The sequence below is a fragment of the Ambystoma mexicanum genome, chromosome 1q, assembly GCF_040938575.1.
Source record: "Ambystoma mexicanum isolate Mex_15411 chromosome 1q, UKY_AmexF1_1, whole genome shotgun sequence".
Classification (NCBI taxonomy): Eukaryota; Metazoa; Chordata; class Amphibia; order Caudata; family Ambystomatidae; genus Ambystoma; species Ambystoma mexicanum.
Window position 1 is genome coordinate 452,598,566 of NC_090922.1, and position 17,671 is coordinate 452,616,236.

A 17,671-nucleotide genomic window follows, 5' to 3' on the forward strand; every position below is an offset into this window, starting at 1 on the left:
GAGTGTCATTACAGATCCACCTTTGGTTGGTTGCAGTGCTTGTACCCAAGTCTAGGTCTTCAGTGCGCATGCCGTGGTCTGACCATCCCACTAGCTCAGTTGCCGCTTTCACAATGTTGTGCTCCTGTGCTGCGTCTATGAAGATATAATCAATTCGGGTGAATGTTTCATGTGGTAGGGAATAAAATGTGTATGCTCTGCTCTTTCCCTGGCAGTGTTGTGGCTCCCTCCCTGTCCAAGATCCATCCTAGGGTGTGATCCATCACCATGTTAAAGTCCCTACCGCAAATTAATGCTCTTGTTTTCCACCCCTCTAAGAGCTCTCTGCTGAAGGGGATCTGCTGGCTATTGGGTACATAGGCTAAGCACAACGTAACTGCTCTTGTTCTAATAACCCCGTTGACCACCAGTCACCTTCCGTCTGCACTCCCATGGGTTTGTGTGATCTGTAAGCCCAGTGACGCCCGGTATAACATGCCCACTCAAGCTTTCTTTCCAGGTCTCGATGCCCAGATAGCCCCTCCCAGTTGCCTTCCCCTTGTGGTAAATTCTTCTCCTTTCTGGAACTTTGTTTCTTGCACATATAAAACATCTAGTCCGGACAGGTTAAATGCCCCTACAAACATGGAACGTTTTTGGGGTGAATTAAGACCTTTTACATTTAATGACCCAAACTGAACCAAGTTAGCTGCCATCGTTATGACTTAAAGGTAATCTGATGCTTTCCCACGTTTTGGGCTCAAATAGTCGCCTTCCATTACCCAAAGCAACTGCAGCCTTGCCAGTATTACTGCCCCTTAGGTGTGTCGTCTCTGTAGGCATTTTCTGTGCTATTGTTTGGTGTTGTACTCTGTGCTGAAGTTCCCCCGTCCCTCTACCCCTTCCCCCTTTCTTTCCCCACTGCCCCTAAGCTTAAAAGGGAGAAAAAAGATCCCCCCCGAAAAAGGAGGCGCCATTGAAAAGAACATAGTGCCACACTAAGGGGGACCCCTTGAAACCCACAACAAGATTAACTTTTTCTAACTTGTTCAAAATTGACGGTTTTTACTTACCATCAACACTCGTGCACCCAGTTGGAAAGGTTCAGGCCTTTGTCCCCTGGGGTTGGTGGACGCATTGGCCCTCTTAAAAGAGAAAAAAATAATAATAAAAAATAATTTGCTGACTTTCATGCCGTGACGTGTCTCACATTGTCTATTGGGAGCAGAGTCGTCTGCTGCTTGTAACTGTTGGTTTGTTCTTAAAAGATCATGCCGTGTTGAACCGTTTGAACTTACTGGAGCCTTTTGCCAGCCCCCTTCTGGTCCCGGGGCCTGGGGCCCTCTGGTTTTCTGGGCGACTCAGCGGAGGACGGAAGTTCTTCCATTTCTCATTTGTTTGTTCCCGAAGTTAATCCCTGTAACACATTGTTTGCCTCTTCTGCAGAGACTATCCGATATTCCTTGTTGCAATGTTCGAAGGACAGTGCGAAGGGGATGCCCCATCTGTAAGGGAGCTTTTGTTCGTGCAGTCAGGTAGTTAGTGGGCGACAATCCATCCTTTTGGTTAAAGTGACTGCTGCCAAATCTTCGAAGATTCTGACATGAGAGCCTTCAATAACAATGTAGTCTTTCTCTTGCCTGCTGCACAACTTCCATTTTATGCTTATAGTGATGCTAAGACTTACCTCGGGCCGTTTGGTGCCAATGCACTCTGTCGAACTCAAGTTACGGTGTTGGGGGGGGGGGGGTGAGTTTGTCAAAGAGAGTTGACTAGGGCTTTCACTTGCCTCTCCAAGCTCATAGGTGTTTCATTTGGTGACTCTTTCAGGCCCTGTATGCATATTTTAGACCTCCTTTCGTGGTTTTCGAGGTCGTCCACTTTGGCCGCCACGCCCAAGTTTCTTTGCTCGAAGTCCTGGAAGCGCCCCTCTGCCTTAATTTCTATCAGATCAGTCGACTGCTGGTAGTTCTTCAGCGCTTCAGCAACCTAATCTCTTCTAGAAATAGCTGGACATCTTCCTTCGTGGATGTTTCTTGGTCTTCTCCCGGTATGATTGGCAGTTCCCTGGGGGGTAGGGTCTCCATGCCTGGAATTGTGTGGCAGAATACCTGCAGTTTAAGTGCAATCGCTGGTTCCAGGTCGCTGGGCATTCACACTTTGTGTTAACTGGAACAGGTGTTTCCCTGTCCCCTGAAAAGTCGCTTGTGACCGCTTTGGTTAATGGGTCCTTGTACTCAGGTGCCACCTGTAGTTGGGGACTGCTCTAGTCGACACGTGCAGTGTTTAAAGGTAGGTGTCGCTCCACAATTGTTTAGTCCCGGGTGTTTGGCCTATGATTTAGAAAAGTCTGTCCTGCGTGGTGCACGTCGTGTGCCTCTCCGCACATGCTGCAGTCTGTAATGAGGTCTGAACGCTCCGGTAGTTTCGTGAGGAGGGCTACTGTGGGGATTTTAAGTGCGCAGTTGGGTTTTTATGGTATAGATGATGCGTTTTCGTATGCGAGCGTGTTGTCCACTTCTTTTCTCTGGCTGTGATGGAGGGTACTAACCTCTTGTGGGGGCACTCCCTGTGTTTTGTTTCTGGGCTGCGGCTCCTCTCCTGCTTTCTGTGCCGGCCCATGAGACAAGTCCCGATGATGCGTATGAATCGCAGTTTTTATGCCTCATCTGGGAACGCAGTGGTTCTGCTACTGCTGCTTTTATTGCAGTGGCCTTTCTCTCCTGTGGATCACTGTGCCATGCGCTGAGCAGGGTTGCCTGCGTGCTTGATTTTGCACGCTAGCTGTGCCGAGGCCTCCCGGTTGTGTGCCGGTCCGGGCAGTGTTCGGATGGTTAACTTAGCTAATTCCGATTCCGATTTAGCCTGCTGGTTGTCGGCTGCTACCCCTCCGCTTTCCTTCACTTTTTTCTTCACTTTTTTTACTTGGTGAACTGGGTTGTTATGAGCATGCCGCCATTCCTGGGTGGGTTTGAAGGAAGACGAAGGCTCAGGCAGCCATGCTGTCTGCGCCCCCTGATGGTCTCTTCAATGTCTTTTTAAAGAGCTATTCATTGTGGACATCCCACAGCGGGTTCAGACTTGTCATCACAATGTTCACAGGTACTTCACCGTTTCCCCTCAATTCGCAGTCATCCCTCTTTCTCCAGCATGGGGTCTGGCATGGATTCACATGCTCATGAATATTCCCCGTCGTCAGGCCGGGAATCCTCGGTAAAGAAAAAATTAATATCAGTTTCGTTTCTGATCTGTCGTTCTCAGTAGTAACCAATCACTGGTCTGTGGGTCATACTGCCCCCAGCCAATGACTGCCCTCTCCCTAAGCCCCGCCTCCGGCAGCCATCTTCAGATTTTTACCGCACGCTCAAGTGTTGGGAGTCCTCGTGTTTAGCTCTCGAGCTTTTGCTGCGTTTTCGCGCTTTCTCAAAGAGAATTTCTCATTTTTCGGTCAAATAGAGCCTCAAGCTCCACCGTCTCTACATCCGATTAACGGGTATCGTGTCAGATTTTTTTCTACGCCCCTCAAGGGTGAAGATTTCATCGAGTTGCGGTTCTTGGGGGATTCCAGAAGTTCCTGCGGCCTACCCGAACATGGCCCAGGAGAAAGGAAGCTCGACGCCCGGAGAGCTGTTCAGGGTTTGCCCTGGATGCCAGCTACAGAATGTGTTCAAGGAGGACGAGCATTAGAAATGTCTCTACTGCCTTCATGAGGACGAAATGCACGTGGAGAAGGACTGTGCGTTTTGCAGGAACATGTCGGAACGGACCATCAGAGACCGACACCTTCGTCTCTCCAACTGGCTGGAAGGAAGGAGTCCGTCAGGTGAGAAGAAGGAGTCCGAGCGGTTTTCCAAGTCCTGTGAGGGCGCCCCGGCGACGGGGGCCCAACAGAAGGCAAAGCACCGCAAGTCTGCGGGCACTGGGAGCGCTGAACAGTCGGGCTCTTCGGCTGCCAGGCAGGGCGCGCCTTCCCCGGCACCATCAACCACGAGCGAACGCTCAGGTTCGGGGAAGAGGAAATCCGAGAACCCGGGTAAGCTTCTGGAGAGGCCCCGGTCGATCTCAAAGGATTCGGCCGAGGGGGAGCGAGGCGGTGACCCTCCCCCCAAGGTGAAGGCCTCAAGCACGCCTAAGGCATTGAAGGCCTTGATTCACCCGTCCAAGGCCTCTATCGAGGGAGTCGCAGTGGCCCTGACACAGCCTGTGGAGGCTACACCAGTGGAGGCGTCCTCGGGGCCCAGAGTCTCCCTGCCTCCGTGGAGGGAAGCCTCTTTCAGACTCATCGAAAAGACCCCCGTGAAGACCCCGGCGGAAAAAGAGGGGGGTCCGGTGGCCATTGTGGACACGGACACAGCATCCGAGGAGGAGCTGGTAGAAATCTTAGAGGGCCTCGACGAGGGCGTCGAAGAGGCCCGTCCCAACGGGAGGGATCCCAATGAGGGTGACGACGAGAGTGACGGAGGTACCGGTGAGGGTCCTAGTCACCCGTCGCTTCCGGAGCCGCAGGATAACTCGGCGGCCATTTTGTTGGCAATACAATCCTCATGTTCGGAGATAAGGACAAGATTGCCCTTACCACCGGCGGAGGATCCGGAACCAGGCTCGATGGAGGAACCAGAGCCGGGCCCGGCAGGAAGCCCCCCCCGAACAAGAGAAGACAGATCCATCCAGCCGCGCCTTCTCAGCCCTCGCGGCCTGCTCAGCCTATACCCACGTCCCCGGGGATGACACGGGAACGGACACGGCCACGACGGGTATCGACGGCCACAACGGGACAGAGCTCCCATCGCCAGCCCGGGCCTCCCCGTCCGACGAGATCGGATCTTTCCATGCAATGATCGCCAGGGCATCCAAGCTTTTTTAGCTCTGCCCCGAAGAGAAGGAAGGTTTCCTTTACCAACAGCGCAAGGCCAAGAGGAAGGCAGTCCTCGCCATGCCTCTGCTGGATGACATCTCGGACGAGGGTCTCACCCTTCTCAAGAACCCGTCTACGACGCCTGCCGAGAGGGATCGGTACCAGAAGAAGTACCGGATCCCTGACGCGGCCCCTTTGTGCCTTAGGGCACAACCGACCCCTGACTCGGTCGTCTCAGCGGCGGCCAAGAAGAAAGCGGGGGGGCATCGGCCTCAACGTCAACTTCCCCGCCTGACGGCGAAGGGAAGAAGCTGGATGTAATGGGACGATGAGTTATCTCGGCGGCAACAACGATTAAGGCGGCCAACGCCCTCGCGATCGTGGCCCGCTGCGACAGGGAGTTATGGTACAAGATTGCCCCCCTGTTGGACTTCCTACCGGATGACAAGAGGGCCGAGGCCCTGGAGATCTTGCAAGAAGGCGAAGTGGCGTTGGACCACGCCATTACGGTGCCAACGGACATTGCCGACACAGATTTCCGCCAGCTAGGCAACGGCGTTTGCCTTAGACGACGAGGTTGGCTCAAGCCGACGGATTTCCGCCAGGATGTACAAGCCAAGGTGTTGGATATGCCGTTCGTCCCTCCAAGCCATCAAGGCGGACACGGAGACAGCTAGGGCCCTGGGCGTTCTCCGGCAGCGAAGGCCGTCCTTTCGGAGCACCGGAGGCAAGCAGGGTGCCTCCAAGGGATTCGGTGGTGGCTCCTCTACGTACCGCCAAGCGGCCCGCTCCTCGTCACAAGAAGCCTATAGAGGACGAGGCAAGTCGGGTGGGCCCTGCCGCCGTCGCCAGGGAGGCCAAGGCGTCCTCCAAGCAAGATTGAACCCACAGCGGTGTCAGGGCCCCCACCGAAGCACCCCGGTGGGAGGCCGGCTGGCGAAGTTCATCAGCGTGTGGGAGTCCATCTCCACCGACTGTTGGGTGCTGGACGCCCTGGCACGCCCTCGAATTTCTAAGAAAGTGCCCCTGCATTCCACCCGTGGTCAGGAAGGAAAATCGCATCCCTTAACTGCTATTGGAGGTAAGGGCGTTGCTCAAAAAAGGTGCCATCGAGCTCGTCCCGAAGAGGCTGCGGGGCTCCGGGGTATACTCAAGGTACTTCCCAGTGAAAAAGAAGACAGGAGGATGGTGCCCCATCCTGGACCTGCGACGACTGAACAAGTACATCAGTTCCGGATGGTCACCCTCCAGCACGTGCTGGGACAGCTGGAGGAGGGCAATTTCCTGTCGTCGTTGGATTTGGAGGATGCGTACTTCCACATCCCCATTCTGAAAGGACACCGAAAGTTCTGCAGGTTTGCCGTCCAAGGACGGCACTACCAGTTCAAGGCCCTCCTGTTTGGATTGAAGTCGGCACCCAGGGTGTTCACCAAGTGCCTCGCACCGGTGGCGGAGCTGCTGCGCCTGCAGGGGATCCACGTCTACCCCTACCTGGACGACTGGCTCATTCGAGCAAGGACAAGGGAGCTTGCCGTGGATCACACAGCAAAGACCGTCCAGCTGCTCACGGACCTGGGTTCTCCATCAACTTTCCCAAATCCCACCTGGTCCCGTCGCAAGTCGCACTGTTTCTGGGAGCCAAACTCGACACAGTTGCGCGTCTGGCCTCTCCGTCGGAGGAAAGGACAAAGGCCATCCTGGGCAAGGTGCAGCATCTGCTGGCACGGACGTGGCCAGGGTGAGGTCCATCAAGTCCCTCCTCGGGATGATGTCCTCCTGCATATATCTTGTGCGCCTGTGCAGGCTTCGGATGCGCCCTCTGCAAGAGTTCCTCGACGCCCGCTGGATCCAAGCGACGGGCAGCTTCGAGGACAGGATCCCGCACAACGAGACCTTCCGACGAGCGATCTGGTGGTGGGGCACCCGCGCTCATCTGACGGCGGGCACAGACTTTCAGACCCCATCCCACCAGATAACGGTGACGACGGATGCCTCCCTGGAAGGGTGGGGAGCGCACACCGGAGAACTTCACGCGAGAGGCCTTTGGCTCCCGGAGGAGAAGACGCTCCACATCAACATCCTGGAGCACCGTGCAGTGATCTGGTCCCTCGGTTCTTTTCTCCCATCCCTCAAGGGCAAGGTGGTGAGAATCTTCCCCGACAACACCACCACGATGTTCTACATCCGGAAGCAGGGAGGAACCAGATCCCCAGCCCTCTCCAAGGAAGCCCAGGATCTGTGGCATTGGGCCGTCACCCAAGGGATGTTTCTGGTGCCTTTTCATCTGGCAGGGATAAAGAACACCATCGCCGACTCACTCAGCAGGGAGCTGCGCTCGTGCCTCGAGTGGGAACTACGTCAGGATCAAGTGGATCGACTCTTCCGATGATGGGGAAAACCGCAGATCGACCTGTTTGCGATGGCGCCGAACTCCAAGTGCCAGAGGTTTGCCAGCAGGTTTCCCCAGCCGAGGAGCACGGGCGATGCTTTCTCGTTCCCCTTGGACGGCCTGTTCCTATATGCGTTCCCTCCGTTGCCGTTGCTGCTCCGACTCGTCAATCAGCTCAAGAGGTCCCGGTGCAGGATGATCCTACTCGCACCGGCGTGGCTGAGGCAGATCTGGATCCCGGACCTTCTGGACTTGTCAGCGTCCCCACTAGTCAAGCTGCCGACGGACGCGGATCTTCTCTCCAGAGAAGGAGGCGCCATACTTCATCACGACCCGGAGTCGCTGAACTTGCAGGCCTGGCTCCTGCAGCACTAGAGTTGGAGGGTACGATATCCCGGCTGACTGCAGAGAGGTCCTTGCAAAAGCCAGGGCGTTCTCAACTCTCAAGTGCTACGGACATAAGAGGAAGAGGTTCTCTTTCTGGTGCCGTGCACAGAAGATTAACCCTCTACGGATTACAGCCCCTCAAGTGCTGCCGTACTTACTGTCGCTGGCCAAGGCTGGACTGGCTCAGGCCTCCATCAAGATACATCTGGCTGCGATCTCCCGATACACCAGTACCACAGGACGTGCGTCCTTGTGGTCCCATCGCCTGGTGAAGGAATTAATGAAGGGATTGTTCCGATCGTTCCTGCCGGTGAAGGCCCCTGCCCCGGCGTGGGAACTCAACGTGATGCTGACCAGGCTCATGGGGGCTCCATTTGAGCCCCTGCATTTGGCACCGTTGAAATTCCTGTCGTGGAAGACTGCGTTTCTTGTGGCCATCACCTCCGCACGGCGAGTGGGAGAGATCCAGGCCCTATCCTGCAAGCCTCCATACTTGACTTTTCACGACACGAGGGTGGTGCTGAGGATGCACCCCTCTTTTATGCCCAAGGTGCCGTCAGACTTCCACCTCAACGAGCCCTTGGTGTTACCTGTTTTCTTCCCGTCGCTGGCCGAGAGGACTTTGCACTCGCTGGATGTGGCTAGAGCGCTGAAGTTCTACGTGGACCGCACAAAGAGTTTTCGGAAGACATCACCGCTTTTTGTGAACTTTGGACCTGTGAACCAAGGGAAGGCTCTCTTGAAGGCTTCCATTTCCAGATGGCTCTCCGGCTGCATCACGCACTGTCATCGGTTGGCAAACCGACCGTTGCCTGGCCGTCCGAGAGCCCATTCGACCAGAGTTATCGCTGCTACCACGGTGTTCTTGTCTGGTGTGCCCCTGCTGGACATCTGCAGGGCTGCTACGTGGAGGTCGACGCACACCTTCACGAGATTCTACTGCGTCGACCGGGATTCCAGGGAGGAGTCCAGGGTCGGCCAAGCGATGCTGCGCAACTTGTTCACCTAAGGTGATCCTGGTGAGGAGGTAAGAACTGCTTAATGTTGAGTTTTGATGTAATGCTTAATGTTGAGTTTTTTTCTTCCACTTCCCGTTGGTTGTGCATGTGTGTACTGCTATGTATTCTTATATTCATGAGCATGTGAATCCATGCCAGACCCCATGCTGGAGAAGGAACAAGTTACTTACCTGTAACTGTTATTCTCCAGCATGGATTCACATGCAAACCCTCCCTCCTACCCCTCTATGGCTCTTCACTTGGTCATACTGCCACTTTGCGTGCTACCAAATCTGAAGATGGGTGCCGGAGGCAGGGCTTAGGGAGAGGGCAGTCATTGGCTGGGGGCAGTATGACCCAGAGACCAGTGATTGGTTACTACTGAGAAAGACAGATCAGAAACGAAACTGATTCTGATTTTTTCTTTACCGAGGATTCCTGGCCTGACGACGGGGAATATTCATGAGCATGTGAATCCATGCCAGTCCCATGCTGGACAACAACAGTTACAGGTAAGTAACTTGTTCCTTCTTGTTCATGTTTGCCAGTTCATTCACCTTTCTCCAATATGTCCAAGATTTTCTAGTGTACGAACGGTTTTGCTCGACCCTCGTAGGACCACTGACAGCCCTCTCCAGCTTAAGGCCTCTTGGCTTTCGTAGTGTAAAAAAAAAAAAAAAAACACAACCGAGAAAAGATTTCAGTTAGAGTCCTTCGAATAAGCACCCCGTGACGCCGGACCACTCTGCTTCTGCTTTTGAACCCTTTACTGGGGTTTCGTTAAAGTAAATTTATACAAGTTCTTTGTTCAACAAGGTCGCTGCCTACAACCTTGGGCCCAGCACAGTTCAGTTTTACTATCTATCTTCTTCGACTCACCGGCTGTGCGGAACTGCCAGAGGTTTCTTGTCTTGTGAGTCAAGGGCGGCACCACAGCAGCAATTGCTTCCTCCCGATTTGGCTATCAGCGCGTGGGAGCCCCCTGTGCCGTTGACACCTGTCACACCACACGCCAGCGGGACTTCCCGGTCTTAGGATTTCCATTTCAGAGGCTTGGCGGGTCTGAGTTCAAAAGGGCAAGGGCAGTTCCCCCTTTGTCGTCCGTCCCAGGTCTCGCTGCCTTTCTCCTCCGTTTGAACTGCCGGTCCGGTGTAGCGCTCTTCGTGCGTTCGGCCTTGCTCAAAGCGTGCTCTTGTGCTCTGCCTTTTTATCCCTGTGGGGAAGGGAAAGGGCCGTTTGGTGTGTGTAGTTATTGGCAGTTGCCTGACTCTGCCTAACACTTATGTTGGGATATGTCAGGTAAACTGCTCTGGTGTTAGTCTGTTGTCCTCCACGGTGTAGGAAAGTGTTTGTGTCAGAAAAGGGGGGCGGGAGGTAGAGCTGCTAAGTATCCTACGGGGTAGGATGCGGAAAAGGGATTAGAAGGAAAGGTGTACTGTGTCTTGCCCGTCCGTGTCTCACTTCCACTTTTCGAAGGACCCCCGCTCCCCATCCAGGTGATCCTCCCCCACTGGTCCACCCCAAGGAACTGGATCCAATACTAATGGCTCTGTCCAGGCCACCTGGATGACAGATCTCAGGGGACTAGCAGGTGAGACATCTTCAGGTTTCTGACAATTGTTAATGGATAATGAGTAAGAATTGGTATAGGAGCTGGGCAATGGTACATTTTGAGCTTGAAAGTTCCTATATGGTTACGTGACCCAGTCAGAAATGTCTGTGATGACATCAGATTTTTGTGAACGTCAACAAACACAGAAACCGTGCAAAAAGTATATAGCAGTGTTACAAATTATACTAGAAGGTGGGAAATGGCAGAGTTTTAAACTGGACACAAATGTTGCTATATTGGGTTAAGTATGATATTAGTAAGTTGTAGGAAATTAAGGGTGCACTGTAAACCTATGAAATTCACTGAAAATCCTTGTTAAAGGGAGGGACGTTATGGGTAAGTTGCACTAAAAAAAACCTATGAGATTCACTGAAAAATCTTTGTTAAAGGGACGTTATGGTTACAAGTAAACCGTAAACCCCCAGAAATTCACCATTAATGGTAAATTAAGCAACCATAACTCGCGCCACAAGCGTGCACTAAGACTAACACCCAGGACATGAAAATTGACATCACAAATGTCATTGATGACCTCACCGATGACCTCAACTATTTGGGACACTTGCTTATGTTTGATGTGATTAGGCTAGTTTTTTGTTTTTACTGACAATGAGAAGTTCTAAAATTTAACAGCTGCTATAGTTCTACACATTAACCTTTTAATATGTTCTTAAAGTACTTTCCTTAAAGTTTATTTGACCTTCTAGTGCACATACATGGGGCAATAAGCAGGCCCCAAACACACAATTTGTGTACATGATGATTAACTTTAATATTATTGTCATTTTTTGGTGCTGTTGTTTTTTCTTCCTTGCTTTAGTTTTCCAGCATGTTCCTTTAATTTGTATGCATTGTGCTTTTTATATGCATTTTTTCTAACACAAGTGTGTTGTAAGTTTTCAATTTTTACCTATTTATTCCATGTATAACATTACTGAAACCCTCATAAGATAGCATTTATACTCCTACGTCGCGTTCCCTTTACTCCATACTGCATGGGCATCCCTCGCTAGGGACTGGAGACGGAACCTTTTTCACCATAAAAACCTTCTTCCCCTTTCAATTTAGAGGTGTGTGGGGGTGCGGCCCTGGGAGCATACGCTTGTCTGACTTCGCCCACCGGCGCCACTCCTCGTCGACAGGAACAGGCCGATTTCACCAGCGCTCCTTGGTTTGGCTCTGCCATGTCATACCACACGCTCTTCCCCGGATTCTTCTATGTTTTTATCTTATTTTTGTAATTCAGGTGCTTGGTCCTCCGGCGTCACGCTCCTCCTCGGTGCATATAGACTTCCGCAGGCTTCAGCAGGTGTCCAGCCTGCGAGGGGCACTTTCCTACGTCGGACCCCCATGCTCTTTGCTTCCGCTGCCTTGGTCCCGACAACGGCTGGGAAGGTTGTACCGCGTGTGATGCACTGATTCCATGCGCACTGAAGAACAGGCTAGCTAGGTGGAGGGAGCTCTTCGAAAGGTCACCTCCAGAGGACTTGAAGGACTTTGTCAGACAGAGATCGAAGCCCAAGATAGGGCCGCTATTTTCCATCGCACCCCGTAAGGACGACTCGTTCCCAAGGAAATGCCCGAGCGAGAGGAACCTCTCGGGTTCTCGCACCAGTACACGTACCGAGGCTAGTTCAACTACCGGCTTCTTGGCCGAGGGGTTCCTCAGAACCTTCTGGAAGCAGTGCTGAGGAACTGCAAGGTTCTTTTACCAGGTGTACAACCGAGGGCAATGCCCTAATGTCTGAGGGGCGCCTGCACGCAGCACTACCAACAACACTGCTGAGGGCAATACGCCTTCCAGGCCCCGGCCTGAGGTGCAGTGTAGGTCTCATGCTCCACCACCAAGCGTCTTGGAGGAGGCCTGGCCCAGGGAGCCAAGCACTACGACTTTGGCACATGGCACGCAGCTCAACAAAATGGCCGCCGTGCCAGACAACATCGCTGTTCGTCCGATGCCACGCCTAGGAACGGAGCAGGCGGGAGAACAAGTTTCAAGGTGGGACTGGTGTCAACCAGGTACATGGCTTACAGTTTATTCAGCAGCGCAGGTTACCTTCCCCCTGCATCCTAGATGGAGAACACTTCGGCCCCATCAGCCCCCAGCCAATCCATCAATATCTCCTGCCACCTCTTCAGCCAGCCTCCAAAGACAGGTTCTTCAAAAAGGTTCCTGGCGCTGCACTCCTCCACCCACTCCGGACCAGCTGGGCACTCTGGTGGACACAGACGAGGAGGAGGACCCTTACACGCTGTTGTCAGCGAAGGCCTTCCACGACCGGCTTGCAGGTTTGGCAGTATATTTGGCCCTTCCTCAAACTGAGGTCGAGCAGCCCGGGGAGGGGGTCTTGGCAGAAGTCCTCACCCTATGACCCTCTACCAAAACTGATATCCCGATGCAGAAAGACGTTGTTGCCTTGGCCAAAAAGGGGTGACTCAAGCTACACTTGGCCCAACCTGTCAATCGGCTCCTCGATGCCAAGTATGACAGATGGAGGGGGATCCACTCTTGATGTCGGTGCACCTTCAACCGCACTCTTCAGTGATCGCTGTGGCGTCACTCTACTCTAAGCCTCAGTCGTCCTATGCGCTGCTAGGCAAGGAAAAGAACTTGGAGGCATATGGGAAGAAGCTCTACTGCAGGAAATAGCCGACTTCCTTCCAGAACCTCCGGTGCAGAGCCAGGCATACTTCATGGCGGGTCTAGGAGAAGCCAAGGTGGTAGCGCAGGACATCATGGAGTCCACTGTGGCCCACATAGATACCTCTGGCCGGGCCATCTGCATTGCCACGGACATGAGAAGGACGGCCTGGCTTTGGGCTACTACGTTTAATCCTGATAGCCAAGAACGCATATTGGACCTTCCGTTTGTGGATAGTGACCTCTTTCACTCTACCACTGACAAGGAATTAGATAAAAAGAACAGCTCACAAAATGCAAACTCTTTATCCTAACGAAGGCCACGCCCACAGCATACACCCAGTCACATCAGTGCTCCGACAGGGGGCGGACGTTCGGTGGGTTCCGGGTCTTCCAGGAAGGAAGGTCGAGGCAGCCTGATCGTTTGCCGAGTCAGCACTTGCGCAAACAACACAAAGGGGGTGGGGGGTGGGGGCTTTTTCCAGTCCGCCTCCTCAGCAGCAGCCTGGGAAGGAAAGAAAGCATGACGCGTCCCTTCGGGTCCACGTGTCTCCGGTGGGGGCAGGCTTGCCTTTCGCATGCAATTTTGGTGCCTGAACTTTGCGGAACCTTGGATCCTCTCTCTAGTATCCGCGGGGTACCGCCTACTGTTCCCTCCCTCTCCTCCTTCCTTATTCCCCTCCACTCCCACAGATTGGGACGGCAACTCTGTTGGCGAACATCCGATTGCTCGTCGAGAGCCAGGCAGTGCAAGATGTCTGAGCCTCCCAGAGAGGATTGGGCTTCTATTCTAGGATTTTCGCCCTACAAAAGAAGAACCAGACTGGCCTGAGAGTTGTGTTGGATCCATCCACCCTCAACTCTCCCTCCCTCTTCAGAAATTCAAGATGGTTTCGCCAGCATTCATTGCAGAGACATTAGACAAGGGAGACTGGATGTGTTCCCTGGATCTGAAGGACGCTTATCTACACGTCCCGATTTGGCAGCCACATCGATCCTTCCGGCGCTTCAGCATAATGGGCTTCCATTTCCAATACAAGGTTCTACCCTTCGGCTTCAACTCAGCCCTCCCTGGGTCTTTACCAGGCTAATGTTTGCAGTGGCAGCTCTTCTCAGGGCCCAGGGCCACCATGTCTTCCCGTACCTGGACGACTGGCTCGTCAGGGCGAGATCCCCGAAGGTGGTGCAGCACACCACCACCGCCCTCATGAACACACTCCACAAGCTGGGATTTTCCATCAATCTCAAAAAGTCACAACTGCAGCCTACGCAGAGCTTGACTTTCCTGGGCCTCATCTAGGACACAAGCTCCGAGCGAGTACAAGATTGCAGCCATCAAGAGAGTCACCGGTCACTTTCGCAGCAGAGAGGTGACCTCAGCCTGGTGGTACCAGCATCTTCTGGGTATCATGGCTGCCTTCCTACTAGCAGTACCACACACAAGGCTCAAAATGCGGAGATTGCAGCTGCACTTAGCAGCCTCATGGAATCCGGAGCAGGGCTCCCAAGCAGAGCTTGTCAGCATTCCTCCCTCTCTCAGCCAGGACCTTGTCTGGTGGAGCAAAGGTTTCGTCTCCCGTCCCTAGCGAGGGATGCCCATGCAACTTGAGGGCAGGCAGGCCCTTCCGTCTACCAGCACCGCAACTGATCATTGCGGATTCCTCCTTGGAAGGCTGGGGGGGCTACCCTGGACACCCACAGCGTCCATGGAGTCTTGTCCCTCCAGCAGCAGGACACCCATAACAATTGTCTGCTCGCTCACAAAGCTTTTCTGACGCTTATCAGTGGCAAGACAATCCTCATTCAGACGGACAATTCCACCAGCGTGTATTACATCAACAAGCAGGGTGGCACCAGGTCCCTTCCCCTGTGCAGCCTGAATCTCAGCATTTGGGAGTGGGCTCTGGAGAACAACATATTCTCGAGTGCAGTCCACCTCCCAGGGGAGTGAAACCTGGAAGCGGACAAGCTCAGCAGACTGGTGAGCACATAATAACGAATGGCAATTGAACAATCAGGTCCTTCATTCAGCAGATGGGGCACCCCAGGTGGATCTCCTTGCCACCTGGTACAACAGGAAGTGCCCTCAGTAAGTCCTGGCAGGGACAGTGCTCCAGCTCTCTGGGTGATGCCTTACATTTAAAGTGGAGCAGCATGAACACATTCGCATTCCCTCCCACTCTCCTGGTCCACAGGGTGATCTGCAAAATGAGGGAGTCACATCACCTCAGCATCATTCTGATAGGTCTGTGGTGGCCTGCGAATCCATGGTTCTCAGAGTTGATCAGCCTCTCAGAGCAGCCTTCGATCCACCTTCCACTGGGCCCAGCTCATCTTCTATGGCAGCAGGAAGGCAGGGTAATACACCCCGCTCCGCAAAAGTTAGCCCTTGCAGTGTGGTTCCTGAGCAGGTCACACTAAAGCATCTGCGGCTGTCAAAGGCGAACCTAGACATACAGAGCGCTAGGAACAATGCTACTAGGAGCCAGCACAGAAGAGAATGGACCAGGTTTTGCCACTGGGCAGAGTCAAAGGAAGTTGATCTGCTTACTTGCACGTTGGACGGTGTGCTATCCTTCTCTGCACACCTGACACAATCAGGGGGGTAAATAGACACATACTGTACCTATTTGGCGGCCATCGGAGCCTACTGGAATTCGGAGGAGAAGTTCTCATCATCTAGCCCGGTGGTTAAGTGTCATCTGGCGGTCCTCACCAGGCTCTACCCGCCTTTCAAGAAACCACACCCTGTGTGGGACCTCAATGTAGTGCTGGTCGCCCTAGCCACTTTTGAGCCAATGGCATTCGCGTACATCAGGCTAGTCACCATTAAAGCAGCTCTCCTGGAGGGCCTTATGTCTGCATGTAGGATTAGCGAGATCCATTCACTGGTGGCTTCAGAACCATACACCACATTTCATAGAGATAAGGTGGTCCTGAGGACGCACCCCGCGTTCTACCCAAGGTAGTCTCTGCTTTTCACCTAAATGAGGAGATAGTGTTACCTACTTTCTTTGCGGACCCCAACAATGATGCTCAGAGGGTCTTGCACTGTCTAGATGTCAGGCACACTCTGAAATTCTATCTGGACATGACAAAGAGCTTCCGAAAGTCAGAGGATCTCTTTGCCATCTTCGGTGGGGTCAATGTCGGGTTATCCGGCTTCTAAGGCCTCCATAGCAAGGTGGATTGTTTCGGCCATCAAGGAGGCCTATGAGGGGCAGCACAAACTACCTCTAGCTAACATGCGTGTACACGCTATCAGAGCCAAGGCCATGGCGGTGGCGTTCCAGAGACATGTCCTGTGGCAGGTCATCAGCAGGGCTGTTTAGATGCCAGCTCTAGGTCAGACGTAGCTTTCGTCAGGCAGGTAGTATTAAGGAACTTGTTTTCCTAAAGAGGGTCACCTCTACCCTGGGGCTACATTCATTTGTAATCGCCCATGCACTATTGAGGAAAGGGGACAGGTGACGTAGGAGTAATTATAAGTTACTCAGCGTAGTGACTAACATACTCCTAGTCCATTGTCCCCTTTCCTCCATATGTCCCTCCATACGTCCCTCCGCCCCCCTTATAAAACTGGTGTCATTGGGCAATGGGAATCTTGTTGACACGTCAATGGGGACTGAGTGGGTTCAGGGGAGCGCATGCTCCCAGGGCCGCTCCTACCACCTGGGCGCCTCTAAATTTAAAGGGGAAGAAGGTTTTTTTGGGTGAAAAAGGTTCCATCTCCCGTCCCTCGCGAGGGACGCCCATGCAGTATTGAGGGAAGGGGACTATGGACTAGGAGTACATTAGTCACTATGGTGATTAACGGATCATTTATTTTACTATTGGAAATTACCAGATAAAAAATATTGTACTTATATATGGTGCATGCAGCAACCATTGCCTATATATATGTATGATTAGGTTCTGCCATTAACACTAGAATATGATTTGTTTGCATGAGCACATTTTTTAATACATTAAGTAATTAATGATAGCTCTGCGAATCACCCCTAACATCTTGTTGCCAACATTATAAAGACAACCCCTTGTAGGGAGTGTTAATTAAAATTAATTTAATATGTGATGTCATCACTTTGTCATCAATGATCTTTGTGAGGTTATCTTTAATGTCTTCGGTGTTGGTTTTATCAGTGCACAGTGGTGGCGCGAGTTATGGTTGCTTAACTTACCATAACTGGCCAATTTCTGCGATGTTTGTTTTACTTGTAACCTTAACGTCCCTTTAACAATACATACATGCATACATATACACAAAGGGAAAGCCTTATACCTGTTAGGGCACAGGCAATAGCAGTAAAGGCTTGCAGTGGTCTGACAATTTGAATTGGATCTGGAGACACCAGGAGAAAATGCTCCCATGCTTTAGTCTTTGATTTGAATCTGCTAATCAAAATAGTGCGTTTTAGACCACTTTATGAGGGTGCCTTACAATTTTAAGGTGGGCAAAAAAAAAATCAAAATGAGACGAATAGCTTTATTCATTATGGCTCAGCATTAAGTGGTAGTCATTCCTTAGAGAACGCTTCCAGAACATGTGGCTTTGTTCTCACTCTTGTTTGTGAGGATGTCCTTGCTCATGGTATTTTAATAAAACGTGTGAATGATTAAAATGTCAAACATTGTACGCGTGTTTGTTTTTTGCTTTCAGTTGAACCAGGTGTGCTTTGATGATGATGGCACCAGCTCCCCCCAGGACAGACTAACCTTACCTCAATTCCAGAAACAGCTGCTCGAAGACTATGGTAATAGATAACCTTAACAGCTGCATGTTGTTAGGTCATTTTGTTTTATCTTTTCG

General features: G+C 52.3%; 1 protein-coding gene across 2 annotated transcripts in view; it reads left to right on the forward strand.

Annotated features, from left to right (window-relative positions):
* The window catches only part of NUP93 (nucleoporin 93), a 1,186,812-nt gene that overhangs the window by 518,242 nt on the left and 650,899 nt on the right, over positions 1-17,671 (forward strand). For both annotated transcript variants that reach the window (XM_069640327.1, XM_069640334.1), the window contains one exon: positions 17,522-17,615. In XM_069640327.1, the coding sequence (XP_069496428.1) occupies positions 17,522-17,615 (94 nt within the window). The remainder of the gene's footprint in view (positions 1-17,521; positions 17,616-17,671) is intronic.